General features: G+C 39.0%; 1 protein-coding gene across 5 annotated transcripts in view; it reads right to left on the reverse strand.

The window, feature by feature from the left end:
• CARMIL1 (capping protein regulator and myosin 1 linker 1) overlaps positions 1–27,702 on the reverse strand; it is a 186,989-nt gene that overhangs the window by 27,334 nt on the left and 131,953 nt on the right. For all 5 annotated transcript variants that reach the window (XM_040549451.1, XM_040549449.1, XM_040549450.1 and 2 more), the window contains 6 exons: positions 25,598–25,696; positions 22,660–22,788; positions 22,265–22,396; positions 18,070–18,245; positions 15,927–16,014; positions 12,511–12,660 (listed from right to left, as the gene is read on the reverse strand). In XM_040549451.1, the coding sequence (XP_040405385.1) occupies positions 12,511–12,660; positions 15,927–16,014; positions 18,070–18,245; positions 22,265–22,396; positions 22,660–22,788; positions 25,598–25,696 (774 nt within the window). The remainder of the gene's footprint in view (positions 1–12,510; positions 12,661–15,926; positions 16,015–18,069; positions 18,246–22,264; positions 22,397–22,659; positions 22,789–25,597; positions 25,697–27,702) is intronic.

Consider the following 27,702-nt stretch of genomic DNA (forward strand, 5'->3'; position numbering starts at 1 on the left):
TCGGAGGTGCTATACACTTCGTGTTTCCAGGGGCAATCAGAGACGGATGTGATTTCTCTAGCTTTGTCTATACTGGGACAAACTCAGATTTTCAGATGTTTCTTTCCAATATGTAGCACTCACCAATGGTGCCAACCTGCCGCCTGCTGTCCTAATTTACTGTTCTTTTTCAATTTGCCGTAACCAGTGGTGAGAGAGGTTTTATTCTGATACTTCCTAGTCTGAAGGAGGCTTCTAAATTACAGATTTGTAGTTTGTTGTGGAAAGTGGGAGACTGTGGAAAACAAAACAAAGCCTCTCTTGAAATACTGAAAAGGAATGTATGTTTTTTTAAGGTTGAAATAATCCTACTATAAAAAAGAGGTCCAAAGTGACAGTATTTCTCCTTTCCATACGAAGGTTTAGAGGTGCAGACCGTTCAAACACTTTTGGCACATTAGAATGATGCTATGCCATTAATAACGTGTGACCTTTCCTCTCCCCTCCAAAATTTATAAAGAAAAAAAAGCACAGCCATCATATGAAATGAAGCGGTCCCATAGCCCATCTCTTTGGTGGTAGATTACACATCCAGTCACACTCCTTCTCAATTTAGAGTAAAATTGTAAGAGGAAACAGTTATTAGGAGTGTGGCTTTGTCTTCAAGTCAAATAAGAACTGCAGATATTTGTACAGCGTCTGTGCTAGAAGTCAATATTCGTGCTCTGGTTTAAACTACTCAGCAAGGAAGCGCTGCATTTTTAAACGTATATTGCACTGGGGTTTAATTACCAGCACCAAAATCAGTCTGCTCATAACACGAAGTTCATCATTTAGTTGTTGAGGAGGCACTAAGGTCAATTATTCGATGCTTTGACATTTTCAGCAGTAATGACCAACTTGTTACAGTTCATACTTCTAAGCTTAGCTGCAGCTAGAAGTTTTAAAGATCAGATGGCAAACTTTGCACGAGCAGCACTGGCACACAGAACCAGTCAGAGGACTTTTTTTCCAACTGTCCTCAGGGTTTTTATTTTTATTTTCTCTTACCATCCAAAAATTTGTGCAGAAATTCTCAGCTAACAGTGATTCAGGCAAACCTCCTCATTACTCCTTTTTTTGTATGCTATCCTCTCTCTCCCTCTCCCCATCTCCCTGCCAGACCCCACGTTCTCTCTCTCGCCCATCTTCTACACTACCATTCACTAGGGCTAGTCTGAGGCTCCCAGAGAGACTGCAGAATTGAGAGAAACATCTCTGAAACCAAAACCATCTTAAAAATAAATCTCCAGCACACTTGAAAAATCATTCTGCAACGCAGCTTCTCTTTCAGTGCTCTTGGTAGTACTCCAGTATGTTCTGTGTAGGTAATGCATAGGCAGGGAAGTTATTTACATTATACAAGCAGCTGGATGTGAGATTAGGACCAAAGTGCAAAGCTCTGCACATACCAGGAAACAATCCCAGGTCTGGGGGAGTTTGCAGCCCATGGTCCTGGTCCTAGCAAGGACCTATGGAAGTTCCCACCTTTCAGGCTCTGGTGATCTCACCTGAGCTGCTTAAAAGCTAAAAGGTGCTAAACAGCTTGAGTAAGGAGGGAGAAGGAGGAGGGAGAAGCACGCAGCAGGCAAAAGGCTAGACAAGGAACACCATTAAGCAAAGCAGAGGTGAAGGGACTTGCCTGAAGCCACCTAGAAGTCTGACTGCACCGCAGGGAGCCTACTCCCAGAACATTTTAAACCACCGCTAAATTATTTCAGATGCATGTGTTTTGCAGGCCATGTCTTGGTAACTGGCATCTCGTCAAAAGTCCTTGTTTTGTGTTTTGTCTTTTTTTTTTTTTCCTGTAAAGAATCCTGACCTGCTAAGCTGCCACGATACCAATCACCATTTCCCGCAGTTCCTCTAGTAACTACCGTTGACAGAGACGTCACATCTGTTGTCTACTTCAGAAACATAACAAACAACCTTCAGGTGCTTGTCATAAAACAGAGCAGTAAATTGACCAACTTTGCTTTTTTGCATCTCAGTCTTTGGACACACAGGTACTTTACTCTCCCAATAAAAGTCTTAGAAAGTTGCTACTGCTTGCTTCACCCACTGAAGGTTTTATAACGTGATTTCCACGGTAAAACCCTCAGCATAGCTTGCAGAAATTCAGCGATGTATTTCCCACCGGCAATGCTGATGTCCTGAACCACCACCATCCTTAGAATCTCTCCCTAGAGTGCCATTGTCCTTGGGAAGTTAACTGCAACGCCAAAACACAGGACAGCCAGCTGAGTGTTTTAGAGGAGGGAAGAGTTTTAGAGGAGGGATGAGAGCACAGCCACAAATAACACAGTTTGGAAACCAAGGCCAACCTGTGACTGGCTGCTGTTTGTTGGCACAGTTGTCCTGAATGCACGGGCTACGGCATTTTTACACCAGCAGAGGACCCAGTCCTGACCTTTTATTTCATGGTTTCGTCTTTTGTATGGAAGTACTATACATTTTTATATAGAGTAGATAAATATGGCATACAAATAATCCACGCATGAATTTAAGGAGTCTGCTGCTTTTCTTTGCCCTCCCTAAGAGTTAAATTTCTAGAGAAAGAGCTGTGGTTCAGGATTAATTCAATTAGTCTCATCTAAACCACCCTGACCTTTAGAGTTACTTTGTACAGTAATATTTTCTGAAAGAAAAAGCGTAGTGCTGCAGTAAAATAAGCTCAATAGACTCAGCCTTGAGCTCTTTCATTTTGCTAGCCAATAAACCCTTTTTTTTTTTTTTCTCCTACTTGCTGAAATGTGGCTTATGGACTGTATGATATTTTGCCAAGTATTTCCATGTATTCTTGTAATTAATAATTTTGCACTTTCATCTTTCAAGTCGTGTAAAATTTCTGCTAATAAATATTCCCGCATATGGATATCCAAGGCCTTTATTATGAAGAGTAAAAAAAAAAAAGGTGCATTAGTTAAACTGAACAGTTCCTAAAACTATTAAACTGAATTTTTTATTTCTTGTTCTGAATGATTATCCCACAAGGAAGCCTGCATGCATCTATGTCACCTGCAAGAGAAAAAGCAATTCCCAGCATTATCAGTGCTGTTTTCCAGTTCCTCATGAAGAGGGTAACAGCATCTTCTGCAGCAGTTGAAAACAAACAAAGGGGATGGTTCCAACTGATTTACTTTACTTAAAAATTAAGTATGGGGAGCTGATGCAGATCAGATAGCACAAACCGTTTTTTAAGCCTGCTCGGTTATGATTGTTCATTACCTTCAGCTAGCAAATGCTAATGCAAAAATTACTTGGTTCATGGCCCAAACTTCCATACAATAAGTAAAAAGCACTTGATTTCAGCAAACAGTGAGGCATGGGCAGTTGTTTCAGCTATTCTCAGGCAATTCTTTAAAGACAATGACCATATGCATATCAGGTACCCTGGGCAAGAACATCTTTAGAGCAGGTTTGAGGCAAGGTCCTACTGAATGGGAACTGTTGTACCTGGCTGCCCTACAGCTTCCCAGGACTGAGAACCAGCATGAATTCTGTACCTCTCCTTTTTCTCTACACCCTGAAGTGGACAAAAGCCTCCCAAAAGGATAAATGTTCACCCAGGCAAAAACCACCAGTCATCTTCGCGCCATCATTAGACCCGTTGGGGGCAGATGATGCAACAGTTTTGCTTGCTCTGCAGCAGTGATATTTCAAAGGAGAAACAGTAAAGGGAAGAAAATCATCATAAAGAATCAGATGCAGATTACCTTGGATGGAGACTAGTAGCCTCTCTGCTCAGAATTATGATGGACTCTTTTTCCCTCAGGCTCACTTGAGCTGCTGCTCCTTTCTCCCTGAAATTTGCCTCAGACACCTTCCTAGGACACAGTAATTTTTAATGTCCTTCAGCCACTTTTGAGATACACTTTGTGAATATAAAGATTAAAAAAATATATCTTCTCAATTTTAAGTCTTGTCAGAAACTACTATATCGAGATATCTCCCTATCAAGACGGGGAGATGTCTTGATAGAGAACAAAATCGAGATACCCACCCTTTTTGATAGGGAGATATCTTGATAGGGAAATACCAAATATTCTATTCCTTGTATGGAAGGCAGAAATATTTGAGTAGACAGACATTTTGTTTCAAAACTACAGTCTCTTCTCTAAAACAAACTGACAGACAGGGTCAATCATAAATATCAAAGAGAGGATGGCAAAACTCGAAGGCTGATCTACACAGAGCCATCACGTAACTGGGATACATGATTTTAATAATGGTGGTTGGCCAGACAGTCATGGGAGAGCACGCAAGCCTAGGGGAGACAGAAACACCAGGCAAGAAGAGGAAGATGCCTACCATGTAAAACAGAACTGCTCACCTGCATGTGAAGAATTAAAAGCTGGCTAGCAACAAACCAGCAGATTCTGCAATTACCTGGAGCACATAGGCACAAATTTCCCCTGGAACATCCAAATACCAGGGTGTTGGAAACGACCCACAGCTAATATGTACAACATAATGAAGCTATCCTGACTCTTCAATCACTTTGTTCTCCTTTTCTGCTCAATGTTTTTAGTTTTCTTCAACGTCTGCTTAGAGGGCTTTTTTCACCACTTTATGTGCTTTTGGTTTCAGATCAGCATTCCAATCCTGTCATCACTTCTGACTTCCAAAATTCACAGTAATTTAATCTTTACTCCCATGAAGTAAGATCTTAAAGCAGGGAGATACCCACCATTTTGCAACGAGAATTTAGCTGACCTGAATAACAGAGAAAAAAGAATCTATTTACCTCTAAGTTTCCCTCTAGTCTGAGAGAAATGTTCTGAGAGAGAGCATGATAAATTTTTATATAGGATTATGTGACACAGTTGTCTATGATAGCAGGGATGAGATCTGATGACTCAGAAGCTCTCTCCCAGCCTTCTGGCACTATGCACACCTGCTTTATTTTATAATTTCTGATTCAAGTAATCTAGTTCATTTTAGCCTCCTTTTTTGATGACAAAATATGGCAAAATCTAATAGCACTCTATAACTGCCCTCCTCAGTACTGACACTTTCTCTCTTCTTCCTGTGAGCAACTGTTCTTTACCCCCACAATGTGAGGTCTCAGTCTTGCCAAGCAGAAAATCACAAGCTTCCTGTTCTCCATGAAACAGGAGCAATGAAGCACTCTCAGTAAGACAGAATTGTGCATGTGCTATTTTTAGGAGGCTTTCCAGATTTCAGAGTAAACAAGCCTGCTCCACACAATGCAGACAAGTAACCTGGACCAACCTATTCATTTGAGACATTGGCGGAATCAAAAAGCAGCAGAATCTATACAGAAAGCTCCTCAACCCCTTGAGAAGGCCAATTTGCCAGGTATTAATTGAATCAAGAAGCACTAAGAGTGCAGACAGATGTGTGCTATAGGAGCAGCACCACCAAGGTTATTCTCAAGCTCTTTGCTACTGTCCCTCTGCCGAGGGCTCCTTAATCTACATTTTGCCAAGAACTCCTCCAAAGGAGCTCTCGCTAATCTGCCACGGGAAATACGAAGTAGTTTTTTTTTAAACAGGGGCTGTGGAAAGGTGAATTCTGGATGGGACGGAGCAGCCATGGGTGGCATAATCTGTAGATTTCACAGCTACATGAAGAAGACCTTTGTCAGCCACAAACTAACTTCTTAGCAGTATCTCCCTCTTAAAACCACAGCAGGAGAGCGAAACCCTCAAGTTTCAGTGCATGCTTTAAACGTTCCTTTAGTGTGACTTTTTCACCACATGAAATAAAATGATGGAAACTCAGTAACTGCAAGACAACTACTGCCACAAAAGACAAACCTACACAGCCTCCTCTGCACCCTCAATATACGTCTGGGTCTATTCATGTCAAACACAGAATCACTATTGGGGGAAGACAAGCTCATGATAGAGAAGTGTCATGATGCAAACTGAACTCCCAACAGCTGCAGTTCATGATATTCGTTTTAATCTAAGCAGAAAGCAGTCTGCAATTTATTTATTTATTTAAACCCAAACATGTAGTGCTATTACTAGAAGCAGTTTATCATTTCCTTCCTTTAGTTCACATTGCAGCAACAACGTTCCCTAAATTGTGAGAAAGAACTCTGGACTCACTCGGAAATCTCCGTTGGTTTAAGAAAAATATATTCTATAGCAATTATCCATCACCTCCTTCCACTCAGAGACACCAAGAAAAGGCAATGAAAGTCAGTAATCTTTTAAATTGTTTCAGCTGGGAACACATAACCCCTCATGAGCCTGAAAGAGACTTTAGTGTGTGTTCAATACATGTAACAGGCATTGAACCACCACAGACAAGGACCTCTAAGGGTTGTAAGGTCACTGCAAAACTATACGTAAAGGCACTCAGGAAAAGATAACAAATATTTTTGGAATGGGTAACAAATATTTTCAACTAAAATTAATGTAATCATAATAGTAATGGTTAGTCTAACATACAAACACACAAACTTACAAATGAACAAGATACTCCCAGATTCTGCCAAATGATCATGCCAGCTCCCTTTGTCTCTTGCTTTCTCAGACTTGGTGCTGTATGTATAGGGAAGGCTTAGTCTGTGCTACGTGCCTCCTGGTGATGTTTTCATATGCTGCCCTAGTTTGGGCTGAGTCAGAAATATTACTGGTCTCCCACAGAGGTAGATTTTCTTGCAGGCTTGTGACGGATCCTTTTCAGAAGCCAAGAATACTCTCATATGCCATTATGCCAATTCCTAGCTCCCCACAAAGTGCTGTATTTGCTGTACATAAATGGCCCTTTTCTGCTAATGTATGTAAGAAAGAAGCTGAGGTGTCCCCATCGATTCAATATGGCATTCATCCGGGCTGCTGCCATTGCCCTCATCCCTGGCTATTCGTTTCTGCCGCTCAGGATTAGTTCTGGGCACTCAACCAAAGGACCAAGCACTCTGCAAACTAACCCAGGAAAGGAAACCTCTGGAAAAAGCCTAACTTTAAGCTGAATCAATTCCCACACCCAGTTTGTAGCATGGCTGCATGAACTCTAGTACAAGTGTGCATGTGTGGGTTGGAAAGAAGAAACTGTGTACAGGGGAAAGTGGAAATGCCCGTCACAGCCAGAACAATGTTTTTTGCTGCATTAAGCTGCTTGTAGTGCTGAAGACTTTTTTTAGTAAGGGAGAACATAAGGAATCCAACAGGAACTTTTTTTTTTCTTTTTTTCCAGCAAGTATTTAGTCTTACTTCCAAAAAGCTGCCTATCTATGCCTGAGAGAATTCTGCTGCAGGCAACAGAACATCAAGAATCGGATGTGGTAGTAGGTTAGGGACCTACATATTTCAGTTTTTCTTCCTACAGTATCAGTACACGTGCACATATGAACACGTCTTTACCTTTTCTCCTTCCTCTAGTGAAACTGACCAGAGGGATTTCTGTTGCTCTAATTTGTTTTAACTCCAATTTATTTTGGCTTTTGGGGATGGGGGTTTTCAGGTAGTGCTTTGTGAGTTTTCTGAATTTGGGTGTGGTGAATGAAATTTCTCACATCTCTCTGAAAACACTGGGATCTATATACACTTAGTCTTCCTGTGCCTGTGGATCGATACATCTTCATCTGGATACTGACCTCACATGCTAAATTTTTAACAATAGATTGTTAGCCCATTTCCAGGAAAAAAATACATGCCACCTCCCTACAAAAGTTCTGTTATTTCTGCAAATATCTTTCCTACTGTACGGGTGAAACCTATTGTTCAATAAAAGCTAAAATATTAATATAATGCACATGGGATTTTTGTTATTGTTGTTTTGTTTACTTGTGTTTTGTTTGTTTCTAAAGAAGCTTTCCTCCATTAAAGCCTTAGCACCATTTCTACGGTTAAAGTTAGAAATCGATGAGAAATTACTAAGATTCAACATTCATCACATGCAGACCTTTCCTACTAGCTACCAGCATTTTTGCAAATACATAGTTTACTGTTCCAGCATCTCAATCTTACACTGAAATCCTTTAAAGAAGATTTATAAGCAGACTTGTTGTGTATTATTATAACCTACAGTTCCTCTTCATTTTTCAAACAACTTCCTATCATGCCCCTTCATAATGCAAATAAAGTTACCTCTGCTTTGCTCTAAAAAAAAAAAAGAATACTTAGCGAGGCTGTATGCTTGTCACTGACTATAGTAATAACAATATAGAATTGAAATGGATGTTTTAAAGAGGAAGAGTACACAGATTTCTAGTAAAAAAGCTATGGCCCTCAAAATTTTTCTTTACACGGTGGCTTAGCTCTGATGATCTTCTTTTCATATTCTGAAAACCAAATACTGGTATGGAACCTCAGATGAGGGAGATACAGCCAGCTAACAGGGAATGGTCTGTTTTAAAGCCTGCCTCAAGCTTTTAGCTTGAGAATTTAAAAGCAAACAAACAAAAAATGAAACAAAAACAAAAAGGCCTTTACAATGCAACTGTTAAAGACAGTCTAACAAAGATGCACTGGCACTTTTTTTTGAGGAATTAAGCACTATTCAATAACTCTTGCTTCTGCAAAGAACTAACGTTTATGAAAGAATAAATTACAACTAGATACATTACACCCAATGAAATCAGCTGGTATCTAACTAAACAATTACATGTACCAAGATACATGGTATTCAACCTCAGTAAAAGGGGAGTTTTGTTTAGTTTTAAAATGCATGAATTATTTTAAAATGTATCACTTGCCATATACACACACACATTCTGAAAAAATCTACTCTTTTATGAAGTTAATTCTTGATTGAGTCTATGCTTTGAAAAGCAGGCCACAGTTTTTCCTTTAATCTGAGAAAAACAAGTAATTTTTTGCATAAAGATTTTGCATCCCATTTTATTTGCATGCAACTTTTATCTAATGACTTATTACCATCGATGCAGCTCTAATTAAATGTTGACAACTAAGACAGCTGTAGATTATGGAAGCATCAGTTTACTGCACTGTGGCTCTGGGAGATCAGAGGTTCTTGAGTCAGTAACATTCAAGCTACCGTGTCCCACACTGGAGCACTCAATCACCCTCAGCGTTCTTCACAACTCCTTTAATGGACTAGCAAACTCTGATACAACTGACAAGTCTTTCATATCTTGGGCTCTCTGGACACAGTTAAAGGCAAGGATGAGAACCAAATCCTACATTAAAGCTAATCAGCTTTAACTACTCAGTTACTGTATGCTATTTAGTATGTCCTAATTCCCACAACAAAAAATAAAAGCAGAAATAAGCTTGAAAAGTATTTTTTTCCCCCTCCCCAGTGCTACATTTTAAAGGCATAGTTGTGATACTTCATTCTGTCTTATCAGTTGAGACATATCAAACTCAGAACTGAATGGATGGCAACTCTACTCTGGCATGGATATCCCCTGGGCTGCATCCAACTGTCCACCCTGCTTGAGAACATGTGGGTAGGCTTTATAACAGACCAGTACCTGTTTGTTTGCTTTATCTCCATCATCTGAAGTTTCAGACCAATACTCTGGCAGTCCAACTTTTATAAACAAACCTTCCTGTCTTCCAATTTCAATTAGTGTATAAGAACAAATAGCTCATAAGCATTTTATTCCAAATACATCTACCTCACTCAAAATTATTCACTTAGTTTCAGAGCTTCACAGTCTCTCTGTAACCATCAGACAAGCCAAAAATCAAAACTGAACCCAGAACCAGAATTTCTCCAATTTGTTCAAATACAACTTCAAGGGGGGCTGGTGCATAACAACAAGCTGTTGTATACATTGCCTCAGCCAGGAAACCAATCCTCAAAAGGCTCGTTGAAGAAAACAAGAACAAAGAGAACAACAGGCTTGCTAAAAATAATGGACTTGCACATGAATCCAGTTTTGCAATTGAGGAAATAAAAACCTCCTCCGCCAAAATGATGGTCCAAGCTCAGCACCTCTCCAACAAGCCCAAAATCTCTTCTTGCCCAAACATTTTGGCAAATAACTGGGGAAAGTAGTAAAGATTTGTGGAAAATGAACTGCTCAGAACAGGAGAGTTTTCCCATCCCAGCAACACAATCAGTCTCATTGCACATTTAATAATCTTTTGATCACAGGAGATAGGTGCACAAACATGCAGAACACCAAGCTGCAAATCAAGGTTTCACGTTTGAGGTTTGCAGAATACACAGCCAGCTGCACAAGCTACTCACAGTGCAAAGATGTGCTTAGGGATTTCCAGTGGCCAAACAAGACAGTGTTCTGGACTAATGCCATTTTGGATGTGGGCTCTAAATAGCTATTTCTCATTTAAGATTAAAAAATAATCAAAGGAAATTAGGTTCATAATTCTGGTTCATAAAACCATATGCTTCTCTTTCTAGTAAAATCTTTCAGGAGCATATCCGTTTCCTGCACTGACCAGCTCACAAAGCATTTACTGCTATCCCCTTTAGAAGATTGCTCATTTCCATGTAATCTGCATGATGCTTAAATGCCACAAATCTGGTGAATTTTTCTAAGACAGTATGTGAAATCCATACAATTTTCCCATAGCTTAAATACATGACTTGTAAAGTGCTATCCTTCTGGGTGGAGTTAGTAACTTCACGTAAGGAATCTGCCCTTAAGATGCTTTTAGTAGTAAAAAGTGCACTAGCTCAGTAAAAATACCTGTATTACTCAGCCTCCTGGGGCTATCTATTTATCTGTGTATTTTTACAACAGCAACCAATATCACTTGCACCCAGGATGCAAGAAGTAGCTCTTAAAAAGTGATTGCAGATTTTAAAAAAATGGACTCTTCAGCACTGGCTAGGATTACTGCCTCGTGTTTATTTGATGCTTCATTCTCTTTAGAAATTAGGTATTGCTGAGAATCTGGGTCACAGAGGTGTTTGAATCTCTGTGCGTGATGAGGGCAAATGAAGAGATATATAAACACTTCTCAAGGTAAGTACAGTTAACATCTAATGCATCTTTTAGAGTGTAGACATCATCACATTTCCATTATTTTAATATGACCAAAGTGAAAGATAACAACACAGCGATATGATTCGTTCATATAACCATGGTGATATGAGGTAGAGACAAGAGCTATTTTTAAAATTTTCAGTATGACTGTTTTTTACAACCTGCAAGAATAAATTTAAAGGGGGAAGGCGTGGGCCAAAATGAGCGCTTAGTTTATTTTTCTATATACGAAGCCAGCATGCAGAAAAATAACTTACAGATACAGGGTTCAGATGCTAAATATTTTACTGGAATATCTCCCTCCCACGGGATTTAGGGTTCCAAACGATTACTGAATGTTAGCTACAGAAAAAATATGGAACTTGATCGTACCACTGATGAGCCAGCTGATGCAGTCCACAACACACGTCTCACAGGGATTTGTGATGTTCAGACAAATATTGCATCAAATCAGATGTTGGTAAGGTACGAGATTTAGAAGGGAGAGAGAACTATTTAAAGCTGGTATTTCCAATGTTGGCATGCTTTCATTTTGTACCTAAGCCTGGCTGACAGACAGCTGCTGCAGAAAAGAACAATCCTGCTCCTTCCCTTCAGCTGTACTTGTCTGACTCTGCAGTTAATCTATTCAGAGAGGTGAATCAACAGAACTTAATCTACGAAAAGATGTAACCCATTTTTCCTGCTATTTTAGCTTCTTGTGAAAGCACACAACAAAGGAGCCAGGTAGGAGGGCAGAGGAGAAAGACCATCACTTGCAGCAGTGACCACCTATCAGACTGACTAAGTTATAATATGGAAGTGCTCCCTCAGATTCCTGTTTGCAGTAGAATTCCACAACAGACTGAGCTGGGTGGAGGGGAATTTGAGGTTGAAAACAGTTAGCAACCTATTTATTTGGAATTCCGTGGGTTTACATCTCGTAAAGGATGGCAAGGAGCATCTTTATTATAAAGTTACAATAAGATTTTATAAGGCACTTCAATGATCTGTGTTCAGCATTCTTACTAAATCTCACACTCCTAACTCAATTACTTTTGAAAAGCTTGCCCTGTAGGATCACTTGCAGCCTGGTCTTAAGGTTTTAAGACTTCCATGCATCCAAAAACTGATTTAAAAACATCAATTTCTGTTCATGGCCAAAAATACGACTTCCAGGCAGAAGCAATTTTTGTCATGGCTCACATGAATCCACCTCAAGTAGAATGAAGACAAAAGCAGAAAACAGCATGCTGTCAAAGGATAGCATGGTCCAATTTATTCCTGCAACTGAGCCTCTGTGAAACTATGGCCAATGAAAGAGATGTTTATTATATTAGTGTTATTATAGCACTTCATGCAAGAGAATGACCCTTGAATAGGTACTAGGAAAGGAGAAGTAGGGAAAAAAAAAAAAAAAGCTTTTCCTTTGCTTAGCAGCAATATGTAACTCAGACAAAATGTTCACAAGCTAACATCTTTTTTTTCTTCCAGAAGCCAACTCTTACCTTCTGTTTCCTGATACCATGAAACAGCCAAATGGCACTTTAAAAAACATTTTTCTTCCAGTAATTTGTATGTTTAACCAAACAGGCTGAGGAAATGTGTCTTACCATACAGGTGTCCAGATCCTCTAAACGTTCTACCTCTGTCAATTCCTCAACTGTGATGATCGAGCGTTTAGTTGGTTTTTCTTCAGCTAACTCAATTTCCATTGATTCCTGCTGTGGAAGCGGTTTGCCACGTCTGGTCAAATGGTCAGCCTGGATCAAAATGGTCAGTCAGGATAAAGACAGGAACATATCAATCAAACTTAAAGATGACAAACCAAACCAAATCAGAAAATGTGGGGAATGAAAGCGATCACAGATCCTAGAAGATCATTTAAAAGCTTGGTTGTGTCTGTTCATCTTTACACAGTTTTGGGGCGAGTATTTTTTGAAGGAAAAACCCTTCCATCACACATTCCAAGAAGGAAGAGAAGAAGCCTAATCAGAAAAGTAAAGTAAAAGACATCATACTTTTGTCTTATAATAATATTAAGGGTCTTCCTCAGCATTTATCCTGTCTTTATAATAAAGAAAGCAACAGGGGAGGAAGAGAAGCTTTGTTGTGTATCCTTTTTTAAATTAAATTGTACAGAGACGTACAATTTCAGTTAATGTCAAAATTGTAAGCATACTCCATACGTGAAAAAGCAAGGTAGAATAATTTGTTCTCCATGTAATATGTATTATGTAAAAGAGTTACTTCCTATTGGACGAAGATGAGTTGTCACTGGACTGGAATGATGGCTATTCAGAGACCAGTGACCACAACCCAATTACGGTCTTTATTAGCAAGTACAAATTGTACTCTTGGTTGGGTACAAAGATTACTCAACCAGGAGTACAAATTCCCACCCCAAACAATAAGCATCTTTGAGCAGAATACTAAAGCTAAGGCAAATTATCAATAGCCTGATGGCAAATGATCAACACCCAAGTGAGAGTAGTATGGAAGAAAGGAAAAAATAAAAATTAAAAAAAAAAAAAGGATTGAAGAGCAGGAATTCTTTCATGATCATTAGACGGCCAAAATGCTATGACGCCCTATTCAAAAAATGGGACAGCCTCAGTTCTGTTTCGCTGAAGAAATAGGTAGGGGTTAACACAGGGAAAAAAAAAAAAAGGAAAATATTGATAGATCCATTTTTTTTTTTTTTTAAAGTATGAGAGAGAAAAAAAATCAAACAATAATACAACGCATTATCAGACCTGCATAACCAAAAATTGTTACTAAGAATATAGAGAATATTATATAGAACACACTGGACTGTGATTAAAACAGAGTGAGTTCATGTATTCAGTAAAATCATGAAATATTTTCTAGTTCTGTTGGTAAAGAGAATACTACATAACATTCATTACAAGCAAGCATTTGAAGACCAGCTGACCCAAATTAGTTGGTTACAGAAGCTTTAGAAGTGACAGCTAGGGAGAGCTGTAGTCCACTGCTCAGGATCAGCAGAACTCCAGACAAACAGTGGATTGTAGTTCTGTTTAACATCAAAAGGGTAAACAGATGACCTGAGTAAATTATAGCTCATTTAGTCTAGCATCTGTATAAGCAAAAACAATTGGAGAGCTGTTACGGATTTTTCTTTAATCACCCTAAAATAGCTGGAATAATAACAAATGCTAATCATCATCACTTTAGGCAAACACGGGTATTGTCAAGCAAGGCTCATTTCTCAAATGTGCCTCAAACACAACTGTGTCAACACAGCACACATAGATGTTTGTAGGTGGCTGAATTACCACTGCGTGACACTCCAATTTAAGGAGTTGTTACAGAACTGTATCAATGCATTTAATCTTTGCTTTATTAAGATTTGGCTGTCAGCTCTCAAATTGCAGCTCTCAATTGGAGATTAACACTGACAAATTCCACAGGAGTTCTTCACAAGCATTTTTGAGATCCATACTCTTCAGCATTGTCATCAGTGGCACTACCCGAAATAATCTGCAGCTAGCAGAAATACAGGACAGTGCTAAACAGTAAAAAAGGACATGCTACTAATGCAGGCCAAAATGGATCACATGCTAAATCAACTCAAATCAAATGTACAGCTCCATAAGAACAAAGAGCACTGGCCATTAGCTATAGACACCATCCTGAAAAGAAGGACTGACAAGCGTCCAGAAGCCATTGCTGGGAAGGAAATCAAATCCTGATCCAAACCCAGTCCTGAAAATGAGCTACCACTGAAACTCCAACAAAAAGAAGGGTTTGTTATGTCCTTAGCTGTATAAATATGAGGATAAAAGAACATCAGGCAAAAATAATTTCACTCCTCTATTCCCTGTTGGTTAAAACCCATGCTGGAATAGCCTGTCGGATTCTGTATTTTAAAAGAAACTGCTAAACAGCTGAGAAAGTGCAGAGGATTGTCACTGAAGAGACTCAAAGGCTGGAGAAAATGACTTACTGTGTAAGAGTCAGGGTATGCCCAAGTTGTGCAATGCCACAAGACAGAGACAGCCCAAAGCTCCTGCCAGCTGAGCCTGCTCCAGAACCACCCGGAGCTAATGAACATGCCGCTCACATGTCAGCCTGATGCTGTTACATAGCTCCTGAGGCCAGAGGTTGTATCTTTACACAATGCTGCTCTGTATCATGGGGACACGCCCTTAAATAACTCAGACTTTTAGTTTATTTAATTAAAAAAAGTTAAAAAGAGTGTTTTGATTGCTGTGTAGAATAGTAGAGAAGAAATAAAGAGGAATTTATGGTTCTCTAATCTTATGGAGAAAAGCATCTGAAAAACTCATGACTGAAAGCTGAAGCCAGAGAAATATCAATTGGTAAAGGAAAGCAATTTCAATCAGGAGAATGACCATCCACTGGCTTCTTTAAAAAACAGTACTGGACTCTCCTCACAGACTCCCATTGCATAAGAAATCAAAATGTTTTTTCTGTGGATAAAAATTGTTTATTTCTCCTACTCTTGTTAAAGCAAGTACCTTTATCACAAATAACGGTGCCTCCTGGCAGCTCAGTACCTTCAAATAACACCCAGAGCATTTCCTTTCCTATGTTTCCATTCCTTTCTCTTGAAACTTGATACCTACATTTCTAAAGTAGTCTCAAGATGTATTCATTCAGGAAATAAGGTCTCAGCAGTCTCCCTCTAAAGAACGAGATTTCACTCTAATTTCAAGAGCAACCAATCCCCATCATCTTGCCAGGATAACTATGGGCACTTAATTTAAGAGTCAATCTTACATCTCAAAGGCATTTTTAGCTTTATATCTGATAATACTGAAAAAGATAATAAAGCAAATATGTGACACAGCCTTTTTGAGGTTGTTTCCTCCTTAAAGCAAAGCGGCATGAATCCCATGATTATTTGTCAAATTACGTCAGTGATACCAGTGAAAATAAGACCAATTTCAAAATGTAACCATGCTAGAGAGTAACTGTCATGAATGTAACAGCACTGTTTAGATACCTGGTGTATTCAGATATTAGCCATGCAAATACTCACCAGTTTGTGATGGCAGTGGGAAAGTGCATCCAGAATTTCATCCACAACTCGGTCAGACAGGAAAGAAGCCACTGTCAGCTTTACTTCACTGTGTGAGGATTAAAAATGAGACAGAAATTTTTAATTCACGCAGGAGAATTTTGTCTTTATGACACATTCAACAGTGCAATGATTATCCCTAGTGTTGTCACTATTTGAAATAAAACATTAGAGGGTGTGAGGATACATGACTACAGGTTTCAGAAATAAACTTATGAATCACACAAACACACGAGCCTCTGTACCATATTTAACCTTCTAACATTCTTCTAACAGCTGAAACGAAAACATCTGGGTACGAGCTGTACAAAAACCACATATGAAATGCAGTAAGAAAGGAACACTGCACCGCTGAAGTCAGAGAAACACAAATGTCAGATGAACAGGAAAGTGTTGCCTAACACTACTACACTGAACAATTACGATCCATTCAGACACTTCCTCAACTTCTTTTTGTATTTGTCACTTGAAGGGCAACTGTACGATGTTGATTCTACAGTCTTTGCCATCACAAGTTGATTACGCATTGCTTCGTCTTTTTGCCCTAAGCAACCACTTTCTGTCTTACAAGCTTCATGTCAGCCATTCCTATTACACCAAACTGCATGGGACACCAGCACATCAGTACACTTGACTAATAACTTCCCATCAAGGAAATGTGTGCTTTGAATTACTCCCTTGGGGTCCCTTCTTTGGCCAGAGTACAAAAGGCTCAGACTGTAGAGGGTGGTTTTACAGCTGACAAGCACGTAAGCCAGAGCTGCAGCCTGAAACTCCATCTCTCCTGAGCCTTTGGTTTCAAGGTCTGCTGCTTCAGCTGACCCTCTTACGTACCACAACTTCATTTTAAGATTCTTAAACATGAATTGAGTTGCTTTGGAATAACAAAGCAACTTCTGTCTGGGGCTAGAATTATTGCTGCAGAAAGCCTGGGGAAGAAAGGTAAGAAACTCCCCTTCAAAAGGTGATACAATACAACAGAGGTAGACTAGTAACCAAGCCACAGTGAGAAGAGAATGAGAGTGGAGAAGAGATTTCCCTCCATTATCTTCACATTGATTTTAGATATTATAAAGCAGGAAAGGTTACTGCGTGACACCGTCACCCCACTGACAATCTTAGCTTTATAGGTGGAAGGGGGGAGGGGACACTTACTATCTCAGGACAGATTTGTTTGATAGGATTAAAGTGAAGAAAAATCACTCCCTGAACCATTTTAAACACTCTGAAGGCATAACTAAAGTCTTTAACGCGTTTTCCTGCCAATTTCGCTGCACCCAGCAAAACTAAATTCTAAGTCTTACTGTTTTTAAAAATAAGCACTTCTTCCTCTTCTGCAAATATATCTGCATCTCCATCCAAAATGACATGTTTTTCCATCGTGTAGAAAGCATTTCTTAGTCAACTGATGGCAACCGCAAAGGTCTAAGTACAGGCTACCCATGTTATATGGCATAAATATGTACTCTGATATACATTTAATGTGAAAATAAATATGCGTTAGAGGGTCAGGTAAAAGCCACTCCTTTCTCTCTCTCCCTCTTTTTGTTGTTAAGAGGGAATTGTAAGCTGTTTAAAGTAACTTTCTGCTCCAGGTTGAATATGCAAGTTTCTGTTTTTCACGTCTGTCTGCTGTGCACAGCTGCCACACAAAAAAGGTTTAAAGTGATTGCTATAGCTACAGGGCAAGACCAAATGCAGCAACAGGCAAAGCACTGTCAATACTAAAAGCAAACAAGTGCAATTTCCTTCTATTACAGTAATTTAGTGCTACCTGAGGACATCAACAACTTAAAAAAAAAATGTACCAGTCATGCAAATGTTATTTGTGCAGCATAAACCCAAACTTTTATTAAAGAAACCTGAAACACATGCATTAATGCTCAAGTTAACATCCCTGTAGATTCCAAATATTTGAATTTCCTGAACTAAATTCACTGGACCCATACAACAATTTCCTGCTTTTTGAATGTCTTAATACAGTTTCTTGTGGCTCAGAAAAGCATTCCAAAAACCTTCTACTACACAAACACACACATGCACTCAAAATAGAGTCTTCTCCAAACTATATAACCAATTTTGTTAGTTTAGCCTTTTCAAGTACCTGATTTTATTGAGGATATCAATTCCAGATTGCTCCAAAAGGACATTTTTCACAAAAGTGCGTGGGATGGAAATCTTCTCAGTGCTAGCCTCTATCAGGTCTTCACGGATATGAGCTTTCTTCATTACATTTGGGCAAAGGTTTTCCGCTGCATCCACCATAGACTCAAGGAGCGCCTGCAACACAGTAAGCAAAACTTAACATCACATACACAGGTCTTCATTAGTTGGAAGATCACACCATTACTCTGTTGCACAGCACTATGATACTTTTAGACTTGCAATTTTTACAATTTTGCTTCCTAAACTCTAATCCCTTTTGCAATCCAGCTGCAATATAAAAGGCCTTTTACAAAATAAAGCTAAGGAAAAACAACATACTTGTTTTGAAAACTACCTACTACTGTACTTGTTTGCCTTTTCAAATCTGAAACGCTTAGATTTCTGTGTGTTTAACTGCCAGAACAATAAATAGCTGCCCTTATGCACCCACCACTACTGCCCCTGCACGTTGTACCATGCTGTACCAGCCTTTGCCCTAAACTCTGCCCTGAACTGGCAAATTTAATCAGTGCTCTAGACCTGCCCTTTTTTTCAAGGGGCATCTGTTTATAAAGAAAGGACACTCACAAGAACTTGGCATGCTGTACAGGCACATAGATATATACTAAGATGTAGCTGGAGGTATGATTTGCAAGGGGCATAAAACTTTTAATGTATGGATCTCACGTACTTGGAATTCCACAATGAAACAGATGCAGTCAATAATATATATATATATATATATATATATATATTAAATAACTGATCAAAAAACCCAAACCAGGACAGAAGATAACAATGTGTATTCTGGAAACAGGACTATGTAACCCTTCAACCCTCTCAACTTTCTTAAAGTAAGGTCTCCCCTGCTGATGGGATAGAACCAATTTCTTCTCTCTCAGACTCTCTTTTAGAAAAATGTTCCATATGTACCTCAATGAAGCTGAGTTATGAAGCACTTTTTGACTACACTGGATGTATCTACTTACTGTTGGATTTATCTCATCTACCCGTGCCTGTGAGAAAAAGTAATTTTGGTTTAAATCCAGTTGTATCACCTACTGGTTCCCTTTCTAAAACCCAGTTCTGTCTAGAAGATGAAAGAGCCCTCACAACAGGTGCAGGTGAGGGCCTCACAGTCCCTCACACAATCATCCACATATGAATCAAAAACTGCCTTTACAGCTAATATGGGGGTTAGTTCTGGGTCCCCAAGCTCTCTGCACTTCATGGACTCATCCCACATTCCCTCTTTTGATCCCCAAGCAGATTCTGGGGCCGTAACACTAATGAAGGGCCTTTCAAGCCCTTGTGACCATATCTGCATGGAGGATGATGAATTCCAATGGCAGACACAAATGAGCCAAATAAACTACTAATGAAAATTACTGACACATCCACTTTTTCACATAGTATTGCTTAGTCTATCCTGTAAAAAATAAAAAAATAAAAAAAAATCACACTGACCCTCCCCTAAAGACCACAATCATGAAAATTATAAACACCTGCTATATTTAATTGCATCTGCAGCCTAAGCATGATCTTTCAAAATGGATCATGTGAAGAAACATTGCTTGAAGGTGTAAGTGGGAAGTAGGACGAAAGACCAAAGTTACTGATAATTTCAGAATAAATTTTTACTCAAAATACTCAGAGAATGTGCCATTTAAGAAATTAAAGAGAGTTTGAATGTCTTTTTTAAGTACAGAGCTGAGCAAAATTTATTCATTGGTGGATTTCAACTGCTGACTTATCACATGGCTATTACTAATTTACAAAAAAAAAAAAAAAAACAGCTTTCCCTGCTCACTATTTCCATCCCCGAACCTTTCAGTGATGGAAACTCACAGCTAACAGCACTGACTGTGGAGTAGCAAATATTTCAGTCAGAAAGCCACAAGTGTCAATCAGCAGGTGTGCAGAAAGAAGAAAATGAAGCCCTGATCACAACTAACACCTCAACAATCAGAATAAAAAATAAGGCGAATACAAGGACTGAAGGCTGGTGATGTCTAGAGAAAAAACATGGAGTGTGGGCAAGTAATGGGGCCAACAAATCCATTGCACCAAGATGAAACTGAGGAGAAATAGTTCAAACACTCATTCTGTCCTTACCAAACAATCTTCTCTTGCTTAAGCACCATTTTTCTCACCTAACATTTTTCTCTTGGGCTTTTGCTTACTGAATAAACCATCTTTGGGTTCTGTATGTCAACAGTGACACCAGCAGGGGAAGAGAAATGCAAGAGCCTTGCTATTATTTCTCCTTTGGCCAAACTCAACTCACTCCAAGATATTGTTTTTCCTTATTCTACTTCTCCCTTCCCTTCCATTCTTTGAGATTTAAAAACCTCTTATTTGCCTGAAAAGTGCTCCTTGACTTTACCTAATTTCTAAACAATCTTTTCCAGAACCAGGCTCTCTGGTTGCTATGGAAGCTAAAAATCAAAACTCCACTTACAGCATATAAAAAGTTTTTTACCCCCAGCACATATATATAAAACCTACACAATGCTCTGAAATGGCCTAAATAAATGAAAAATAATTTTAAAAAAAATACTATTCTGTGTTCAACATTTTCTCCACCATGCAAAGTGGATCACTTTGAATCACCATAGTAGTTAAAAGAAAACCATTCAGCCTCAGGTGTAAAATTAATACAAATGGGTGTTCCAATATACAAAGAGCATTATGACCTTACAGTTTTTTGTAAGGCACTTAAACTTTGATGCTGCAAATCATAAAAATAAACGAAGTTTAGAATGGTAGAGCTAAAGTGCCTTTTGCTGTAAATGTGTAAAAGCATAAATCAAAGGCCCGTTAACTCAGCCAGGAAGTACAAATAACATTCCAAATGCTGAAGAGTACATTTATTCTTTAAGACTCTCCAAAATGCACAGGAATTATTTAAGTGTGTGAGCCCTATGCAAAGGGCAGACCTGGCTATGCCTGCCCAGTAACAGCCCAGAAGCAACACTGGGAAGAATCCTGTAGCTAAGTTGCTTTCACGTCCACAGAAGTTAAGGAAGTGAAAGAGAATCTTCACCTTATTTCATATAATGGAGAAAGGAGGAAAATACTAAAAAATCAGCACCATTTTCTTCCTCATTAACTTTTTAATTTAGAAAAAGTAATTAGTAATGTGTTATTATTATTGTTCTTCATTACAATCCCACTGACTAAAGCATTTTCACGTTGATTGAACTGAACAGTTCAGTCTGTACTTTAAGACTCTTTGACAGTCTAAATACAGCAAAACACAGGCAGGTAGCTCAGTCATAATCTTAGGTTGCTTTGAATTGACTCAGAACCATATTTTTAAATTCATCAGCTTCTATAAAAATACCATCAGTTGCTCAAGTTGCTCCACCCTGCCTTCTTGCTGGACTGATGCCTTTTCACATGCTGTATGAATGGCTCTTCTTTATTTATTATGCAGTAAGGCCTAACATAACTGAACATACAGGTTACTGCACAAGTGCTGGCTGAGCTCACAGATGGGAATATTTACAGATATTTCAGGAACTGATGTTTGACAGGAAACTTGTGAAAGGATTTCCTGTAAAGCTGCCTGTAGTATTCTTGGGGCACTCTCAATACACACACGTTATCCAAACCCAACAGTTAAAGTGGAAATTCTGCCCCAGCTTCAAAAGTGGTCACTGGGTTAAAAATTCTGCAGTGCAAGCTACAGAAAAGCAGCTTTCACTTCAGTGGGATACCTTAACTAGGGACTACTTTTCTCCAGGACATAAGACTTTTTAGGGTGCTTGAGAAAGCTTTATTAAGGGTCTAAGGAGCAATCAATAACACTCCCTCTCCAAGAAGATTCCCAGAAAGGACATGTGGTGCCTGTGGTCTGTTGTCATGGAAATTCCATTTGATATAAACAGTATACGCTCCTTCTGCTACTGCAAACGCTAAACTAATTTTTTCATTCCAACTGGGCAAGTATCCAGATAATAAGGCACAAACCTGTACGAAACTAATAACAAAGAGATAACTTAAGTACAAATATATATACTGGGAGAAAGGGAGAGAGGAAGGAAGGGAGAGATGAAAATTTATATGGAATATTTGCATTTTAATACGAACAGGAGATCTCAGACAGTTATTTCTGTGTGCGAGAGACAGTAAAAAAGCTATCCACAGACCTTAAGCTGCTCATCCACAACCCTTGTGACTTCTCCAGCCATGGATTCAAGCGTCTCTTGGATTGGATTGGAGAGTGAACCATTCGCTCCTGCCCAAGAAGCCCCACCGAGGTGGTACAGATTTGGTAAGAGCTGTAAGACAAAAAAGAGTATCTTTGGGAAGTAGGTTCTTTGCTACCTGTCTTCAAATCTGGACAACAGGATGAAACCATTCTGGTAAATCCAAGTCTTTATAAATTAGAATTATTTTGTTACTTTAAATACCACCTAAAGCTGATCATCTAAAGAAAACACTCTTTCATGACACACTGTTACTATAACCTCCTGAAAAGAGAAGGCTGCAAAGCACACATTGAACAGCATTCAGTATTACCAGTATGCTAAGAAAAGCTTACTGTTTTGGAGTTCTTAGCATCGCGCATAAGCCTTTCTGCAGATTTGACATCTTCCTGTACAGCATCCACACCACAGTTTCTTAAAGAGTTGAGATGATCTTGCACTTTAACACATATTCTGTCAATCATCTACTTGAAAAAAAGAAATAGGAAAGATAAAAACATCAGAACGCTGCTGAAACGCAAACTGAATTCAGTCCAGGTAGCAAATCAATACTATCACGACGAGATTTGCAGTGACAATATAATGATCTGGAAATTCATGATCATTGCTCAGAGGTACATCAATGCTACCGAAAGAAAGAAAGCATCATATCTCTTACAAACACACCTGAACAGTAGAAAAATAAATAAAACTTTGCCATTAAAAAAAAAAAAAAGTATTCTTTGGCATATTTCTCTCATGGTTATCTCCAGGATAACTGCAAATAACCAACAAGTTACCCAGTTTAGGTCTTGTTTGGCTTTTCGGAGCAAGTTGAATACTGCAATTGTTGTTATATCTAAGCTTTAGCTTTGATGGTTGGTGAATTGTTAAGAAGTTCAAACACTAAAAGAAAGCTCTGTCACAATCCATTCAACAAACATCAGCAGAGATTTCTTCTATCTAAGCAAAATTCTGTTGTGCAGGCTTTGAGGGATTTCTTTCACTACGTGAATATTCCTAGTTTTAAGGGAAACTACAATTGCCAAAGCAGAAGTTTCCATCAGATCTTTCACAGTGAGATAAAATGAACTTCATCTGCATTGGTATCACATTTCATTCAACACGCTGCAAGTACAAGGCAGGTGCTCTATCTGTATCCTTACAAGAAGGACCATAGATTGGCTGACATATATAGACAGTTTTGAATAAGAGATACAGGGCAGGAACATATACTAATTAAAAGTCTTTATTGGCCTACATAGTATTCAGCAAAACTGTCAATTTGACATTTTGAAGCAACATCTGTGTGCACGTTGTCATAATCATATAAAGCCTCGAGTTCTAACATCTTATATCATCAGCAATAAGAACTGAAATAATTTCACAGCATGCTCCTTTTCTGCTCCACATGACTCTTCCTCTTCAAAGAGTTTTGGGTGTTTTTTTGTATAAGTACAAAAAGCTAATTAATTATTAGATAGTGGAAGGTCTCACTGGGACATCTGGACTGAAAAAAAAAACCATACTCTGGGAATAATAATGTAATTCCACTATAGTAACTACAGAATCTTTTCCAGCTCTCTTTTAAAACTGTTCGCAAAAATCAATCCATACCAAGCACAATTTAATAAGAAATGAGTAATTTTACTCTACTTTTGAAACAATAATAAATTACTGAAACCTGCTGTGTGTGTGGTTGTTGAGAGAAAAGCACAACTAAATCCACCAAGCTATAAAAAGATCTAAACTTAATTGATATGGAGATTACTAACACAGGAAAAAAGATGGCATTGGAACAAAAAAAAATGACAAAATAAAATAAAGTGATGCTGCTCTTGCAGTTTTTACTGCCAGTACGTCTCCATGAACCATTTTCTCTGCTGAGAGGTTACAATATAATTTCAGGCTGTAGTAATAAAACTATGTCCCATTAACTTTTAATGATGCAGGTAGAAAAAGGTACTTTGAATTAAAATTCACCTCTCAAATAATGAAGACAGCACAGAAATTTTTTTGACTCAGCTGAAGAGCAAAACAAGCACTGCTCTCATTTTTTCCTCCTCCAGTATACTGGAGTCTTCCATTTGCATGGGAACACAACTAGTGCAAACACGCGAGTAAATTTAAAACAAAGGCTGTGACAAGTTTTATTCTGTTTACATCACCTTGCTTTAGAAGTGTACTGGAGCTGAAGAAAAGCCCTGAGGAGTACTGGCAAAAAATGTACTAGAATGGAGAGAATGGCGAGTTACCACAGAAAACTCTCTCAGTCCTCTCAAGAGGACTACCAAAAGGGGAAAAAAAGAAAGAAAAAAAACCCCACACACATACAAAAAGAACATGTTGCACTTCAGCAAACTTAGAATCAAAGAATCATAGAATCATTTAGGTTGGAAAAGACCTCTAAGATCATCTAGTCAGCCCAACTTTTAACCCAGCACTGCCAACTCCACCCTTAGATCATGTCCAAGCTCTACATCTATGCTTTTTTTTGAAGACCTCCAGGGATGGTGACTCAACTACTTCCCTGGGCAGTCTGTTCCAATACTTCACAACCCTTTCAGTGAAGGAATTCTTCCTAACATCCAACCTAAACCTCCCCTGGCAAAACTTAAGGCCATTTCCTCTTGTCTTACCACTTGGTGCTTGGGAGTGCTTGGGAGGTGCTTAGGTAGTGATGTGGTTTGTTGACAAACCAAAAAGGTTTCCCAACTTTGAGCAGTATTTAGGGCTGTGTTAGACAGGAAGCCTTTTCATTTGTCCACAATATAAAGAGCACAGAAGACTTCCACTTTCTTTTGCTTCATTCATCTAAGTAAATCTTCCCATGATACCTGAAATTTTGAAGGTCTAAGGACAACATGCTCTCTAAGGTTATGTGTTCTGGTGGTATCAACGGGCATATATACATGGTAGCTCAGTGCTATGCAGAGACACTGGATCTAACTCAGGCACCAGAAGTGGCAGAGCCTTATGATGATACTTGCCACAACAATGAAAGCCTGCTGAAGGTCAGACTCCTGAGCACAAGTGAACTGAACTATTCCTGGTTCCAACAGTAGTTTACTCAGAGATAGCTTGGGTCTTTCTGTACACAGTACCAAGCTACTATGCAGAAGACTTACCTTTTCCAAAAATATTATCATTGATCATTATTATTTTTTTGAGCAACCAAATATCATCTGCAAAGCACGTTCTGCTTTAACCTACTATGAAGGAAGAGCAAGAGAATTCTGTCCCCCAAACAGATCTTAAAACCAGAGAAGTACCAACAAGGAATGAGGTGCTCACCTGCTGAGTGGTACTAGTGACAATGCCTTGCTGCAACCGGTATGCTTGCTCTTGTAGGTACTTTCTGGTCTCATGATTACGAAGCAAGTAGTTTTCTATCTAAAAAACAAAGCCAGATTAGGAAACTGATTTGACTCTGGATTGTAATTTGCTTTCACGCTGTGTCCCTTATTATGCTTTCAACAGTAATGCAGCGTTTATGCAGTTCGTCCACGCTGTATCAGAAATGGGGACTAACAGTAACGATTGCTTCAGTATAATTTTGTTTGTTATCTGCAAACCTTATTCTATGTGTCTCAATGCTGGATAATCACATTGGCAAATATTCGCTCACTCAGTGGTGAAACTTTGTTAAACACTATGCTTTTGCCAGTGCTTTCTCAGTTAGTCATCTCTTTTGAACAATTTAGTAAGCTATGTTGACAAAAGGAGTAGATCCAGATTTGAGAAATATCTAAAGGGAATCTATCCTTCAAGTGTTGCTGTAGAGACCACGATGACACAAGACAGATGATGGTCTTAGATTCATTTGGCCCACTGCAAAGAGGCAGGTTTAAACAGCACTATGGACTTGAGAGAAGACACATTACCTAGAAGTGCCTAACTGATCCAGAAAACACAGTTCAAAAGTTACTTAGGGCTAACCAGTCAGTGAGTGCTGTTCAGGGAAAAGTGATTTCTACCCACAGCCGCTGTCCCCAGTCCACCACAACTATCACCAGCAGTCACCACCTACTGTCAGCCAGCTTAATGAAACATGGAGTAACTGCCTAACCCGGTTCTGTCAATATCAGTCTAGTCCAAAACCCAACTAGTAAACTGTTTCAGGTCCATCTCCGATGATGGACCTGATCTGAGAGGAAGAAAAGGGAAAAGGACAGATGTGGTAGTCAGCAGGTTGTGAGGCACAGACTACCAGGGGCTGACAGGAACCTCTTAACCTGCATCAGCAGCAAGGACTGGGGCAGTCTGACCGTGCCCCCTGTTAGGCCTTCAGCAGTAATACAAGGCTTATGCAGCTCATCCACACCATAAGTAAAGCACATGGTGGAGATACTAGAGCTGGGGAGGTTAGCTACTATGGCTGTCTGGTGGTGGACCAGGGTCAGGAGCACTTTCGTTGTATTCAAGCTGTGGTGTGCTGAAGTTTGTGGACCCTCCTGAGATGCCAGGTGGTCAGTTCAGGCATCCCTACACTGGCCTCCACAGTTCAGCTAGTGCGGGCAGGTGTTACTGCCTGAGGGGAATTGGCAGCTTTCACAGCACCGCTCCACAAACCTTTGTCTTTTTTTTTTTTTTTTTTTTTTTTGAGAAAACTGCTTTATATTGTATAAACAAAGCTTAAACAGCACAAGTTAAAACAAACTGAGGTCCAGAATGCATTAGCAACTTTGAAATGAACAACATAAAATGCTCTTTTTACGTAATGCCTAATTAACACATAGAATTTATGATATTTTTTAGAGATGCATCTATCATTCCAGACATGAACTTATCTATAATTACATTAAACAAGATGCAAGAAATATAACCATCCCCCATGATCCAGATTTGTTTAAAGCAGAATTTAGATAATTTTCATGCATCAAAGAAAAAGGGGCTAACTACCAGCACTTTTCGCTTTGGGAATCACTTTACTGATAATTTATTTTCTAAAAAGGATCATAGGCATTTGCTTTATAATCACAACTGTCTGTGAGAACTATTTATAAGGTTTTTATGACCCTACCCTGGCTGAAGTAAAGCTACTCATTAAAGACTTGTGAACTGTATGTTTTCTGATTGAGCAGGAGGCTCATTTGGAGCTTGCAAGATTTACTGTATTAAAACTCAGCTGGGAGTTGTACAGCCCATGCAAGTGGAACAGCTACACATACTGTCAACACCACCTTCATCCAAAAGAACATGTTGGTGCAGTTGTTCATTTATGGCAGTGTGTGAATTTTATATGTACAATATAAAACACAGGCAGTAAATGTTTTTATCCTCCCCCAAATTTAAGAGCATCCTTTGTCTTGTGCTGAGCTGACTGCATTTCTTATGCCCCAACAGGAAAAAATGCATACCATTAATTCTATGCATGTGGAAATACAAACAAGCACATC

The sequence above is a fragment of the Cygnus olor genome, chromosome 2, assembly GCF_009769625.2.
Source record: "Cygnus olor isolate bCygOlo1 chromosome 2, bCygOlo1.pri.v2, whole genome shotgun sequence".
NCBI lineage: Eukaryota > Metazoa > Chordata > Aves > Anseriformes > Anatidae > Cygnus > Cygnus olor.